The sequence below is a fragment of the Populus euphratica genome, unplaced genomic scaffold (assembly GCF_000495115.2).
Source record: "Populus euphratica unplaced genomic scaffold, PopEup_1.0 scaffold5.1, whole genome shotgun sequence".
Lineage (NCBI taxonomy): Eukaryota > Viridiplantae > Streptophyta > Magnoliopsida > Malpighiales > Salicaceae > Populus > Populus euphratica.
Window position 1 is genome coordinate 4,711,602 of NW_011499848.1, and position 3,503 is coordinate 4,715,104.

Below are 3,503 nucleotides of genomic sequence, written 5' to 3' on the forward strand. Positions count from 1 at the left end.
GGGGGGGGGGGGGGGGGCTTATAAGGGGTGTTAGGGATGGAAGAAAGCAGTTCTTTTGTTTACTGGGATATTTGTTTTGTCATTTAAGTTGGGATTTTGGCAACTTGTATTTGTTTATATTAAGCTTTCAATTCATTAATAAGCTTAATAGTGTTTAGTAACGTGTGATCCTCTGAACTACCATCCCCTTCAAGAAAAAAGGAACGAAGCATAATGCTTGATGACTGATCTTGAGCATGCTTTCGGGGAGGCACCATATCCCTTTCAATAGTAGCATGCCCAAGATCGGTCATCGAGCATGATGCTAGTGGCAACTCTTCATCTATTATGCAACTGTGACTCTCTGTTTAAACAAGCATATAGTTTATGAAATATCACTTCCTTTTGCTAGTGGATTAGTTGTTTTGATTATTATAACAGAGCTTTGCTAGTGGGTTAGTTGTTCTATGTGTGTTAATCTTGATCTTGTGTTTGTCTTCTCATACTTTTGTGATTGGTGGTAATTAAACCGTGAGCTGCGAATGAAATGAAGATATTCCAGCTAGGATTCCTTTCATACTAGACCAGCAAAACCTTAAATTAAATAAACTCAAGTCAGACTAACAAGGCATGAATGGTGACGGTATTAACTTTAACTAACTTCTTTAATTTCTGAAAAGTTGTTGACGCTAAACTAGTAATATTAACCATGGCTTATACTTCGTTAAATATAATGATTCATAGTATTTTATCCTTTAAACTAAGATGGCTTGGTATGTTTTAATGTTTATAAAAGGCACCATCTTATCAGCTTTCATTTCTTGTGTTTCTATCTATTTAAGGAGTGACAATCCTACCTTCTCTGCAAGCAAAAACTCTTCTGCCGACAAAAAATGGTTACTAGTCCCCGAATCGATTCGTTCGACTATAGAACCGAGCTTTTATCACCTCCCCCACCTGGCGAGAATGCTTCGGTCACAAGCGTGCCATCATGGCGTCTTAATATGGATAAATTTCAGCTGCCGGAGAGGCGTGCAGATTCCGATGTTGGCTTAGGAAGTTTTTTTAAGACAATCAGTAACGTTTCCCTTTTGGTCATGCTATTAATTGTTTTGGTTCTATGAAAAAGAAACAGTTCTTGGATATTTGTTTTATGATTAATATTTGACAAGTTTGATTATCTCTAGCTTTAATTTAATCTTTTATTCTCCATCCAGGGAGACAGAGGAAAATTGCAGAATACTACAGGAAGCAGGAAGAGCTTCTCGAGGGGTTCAATGAAGTGGACACATTCACCGAGTTGGGTATTTCCCCCGAGGGCTTGACTGAGGTTTGTTGCCTAGCTTAACCTAACTGTTCAATGTCGTTCACACCTGCCAGAAAACAGCATGTGAAGTGCCACGTAGACACTTTCTTGGTGCCTAAACGTACCATCTAAATGGAAAGCTTCAAATTAACAAATATCTTAATCAAAATTCAATACGCTTCCTATGATGGTGATACAGAATGAAATGAAGCAGCTAGCAAAGAGGGAGAAGATAGCAATATATGCATCCAATGTGGCAAACTTGGTGCTTTTCGTGGCAAAAGTTTATGCTTCGGTTCAGAGTAGATCAATGGCTGTCATAGCATCAACCTTGGACTCTCTTTTGGATCTCTTGTCAGGTTTCATTCTATGGTTTACTGATCATGCTATGAAGAAACAGAATCAGTACCAGTATCCCATTGGCAAGCAGAGGATGCAACCTGTGGTGGGTTTTCTCTCTCTTTCTTTCCCATCAATTTTGAAACTAAAACTCATGTTTCACACCTTAACTTGCCAAATGAAATCAAACCTTTTCTTCCGAGGAGAAAAATAAAGTTGGAGAGATTTTCGTCAGGTCTTTATGTAAGCCCATGAAAAGCATTGATTTGACCATCAACTAATCAAACTATTTACAGGGGATAGTAGTTTTTGCATCAGTAATGGCAACTCTTGGGCTACAAATATTGTTTGAATCAGGAAGAGAACTTATTACAAAGGTATGCAACACGAGTGCTGATTATTTCGTGGTTCAACAGACGGCATATAAGATCAACGAGTTATTTAGGCACTAGCCATATCGGTCATATGCATATGCTAAACTTGGTATCTACTTTACGCAGGCTCAACCAGACAGGGATCCTACCAAACTAAAATGGATGGTTGGTATCATGGTTTCAGCTACAATAGTAAAATTTGTACTCATGGTATACTGTCGCAGATTCAAAAATGAAATTGTCAGGGCATATGCTCAAGATCATTTATTCGATGTCATTACTAATTGTACTGGTCTAGCCTCAGCTGTATTGGCTATCAGATTCTTCTGGTGGCTCGATCCTATCGGAGCTGTACTTGTGAGTCATTGGCGTTGACACCGAGTTAATCAATGTTATCCAGCTAGTAGCTTACTGATTTAACCATAATTAATTATAATGCAGATAGCTCTATACACAATAAGCAATTGGGCAGGTACAGTGATGGAGAACGTTTGGTCGTTGATCGGAAGGACAGCCCCACCAGAATATTTAGCAAAACTGACGTATCTAATCTGGAATCATCATGAAGAGATTAAGCAAATCGATACCGTTAGGGCATACACATTTGGTAGTCATTACTTCGTGGAAGCTGATATTGTCCTGCCAGAGGACATGTCCCTCGGTCACGCGCATAACATTGGAGAGACACTTCAAGAGAAGCTTGAACAACTTTCTGAAGTCGAACGAGCTTTCGTTCATATCGATTTCGAATACACTCATCAGCCAGAACACAAGCCGAAGCGAGCTAGCTAGAAGGAACAAAATCATGGCCAAGATTGTGGATCATTTGATCTGGTTAATTGAGTTAAATGCCCACTTTTATTGTGATTAAGTAAACAGAATGAGCTAGTGGTCATTACCGGCCTGATTCCTTTCAGGAGTAACAATGGATTTAAGAATATTAACAATAATATGATTTGAGGGCGTTGCCGGATGGTTAAAGGTATACTCCCTTTTTAGTCATGAGGATTAGTTCAAATCTCAAATCAGGTTGTGGGAAATAAAATTATCACAAATTCCTTGATTTCTAATCTTCGCGCTTTTAGAGACGTCCTGCTCTCCCTTTGCCAACCATCAGGGACAGCAAGATGATAATTTCCGTGAGTATCATCAAACTCGTACTGAATTCCTTCCTTTCCCGTTTCCACTTGTCTGGTTAAAACGTTGTAGAGAGGTGGCATCCACGTATATTTGCTGCCCCTCCCATTTGTTCGATGAAATGCCTCATGGAGCTATGAAACTGTCCTTGTCAGGTTTCTTAATAGTTTCCATGTTCTCTCCCTTGCATTTTGTTTGTTTAGAATCCGAAGAAAATGGAATGGAAGTTGATGCTTTTTTCCCTTTTGTCCTTGCTCGCATGAGAATGATGTCTTTTATGCCTGTCAACGAGACTTCCACTGGGATTTTAAAGTCTTCAGTGGTGTTGCTGATTGCTAAACGTTAAAAAAAAATGCTCGAGAATTTTA

At 39.1% G+C, this 3,503-nt stretch overlaps 1 protein-coding gene across 1 annotated transcript in view; it reads left to right on the top strand.

Annotated features, from left to right (window-relative positions):
• LOC105117910 (metal tolerance protein 10-like) overlaps positions 1–3,170 on the top strand; it is a 3,626-nt gene extending 456 nt beyond the window's left edge. Inside the window, exons 2-7 of the mRNA XM_011015720.1 lie at positions 822–1,056; positions 1,197–1,309; positions 1,485–1,730; positions 1,921–2,001; positions 2,125–2,355; positions 2,440–3,170. Of these exons, the coding sequence (XP_011014022.1) occupies positions 873–1,056; positions 1,197–1,309; positions 1,485–1,730; positions 1,921–2,001; positions 2,125–2,355; positions 2,440–2,790 (1,206 nt within the window). The 5' untranslated portion in view covers positions 822–872 and the 3' untranslated portion in view covers positions 2,791–3,170. The remainder of the gene's footprint in view (positions 1–821; positions 1,057–1,196; positions 1,310–1,484; positions 1,731–1,920; positions 2,002–2,124; positions 2,356–2,439) is intronic.
• Positions 3,171–3,503: the final 333 nt, after the last annotated feature.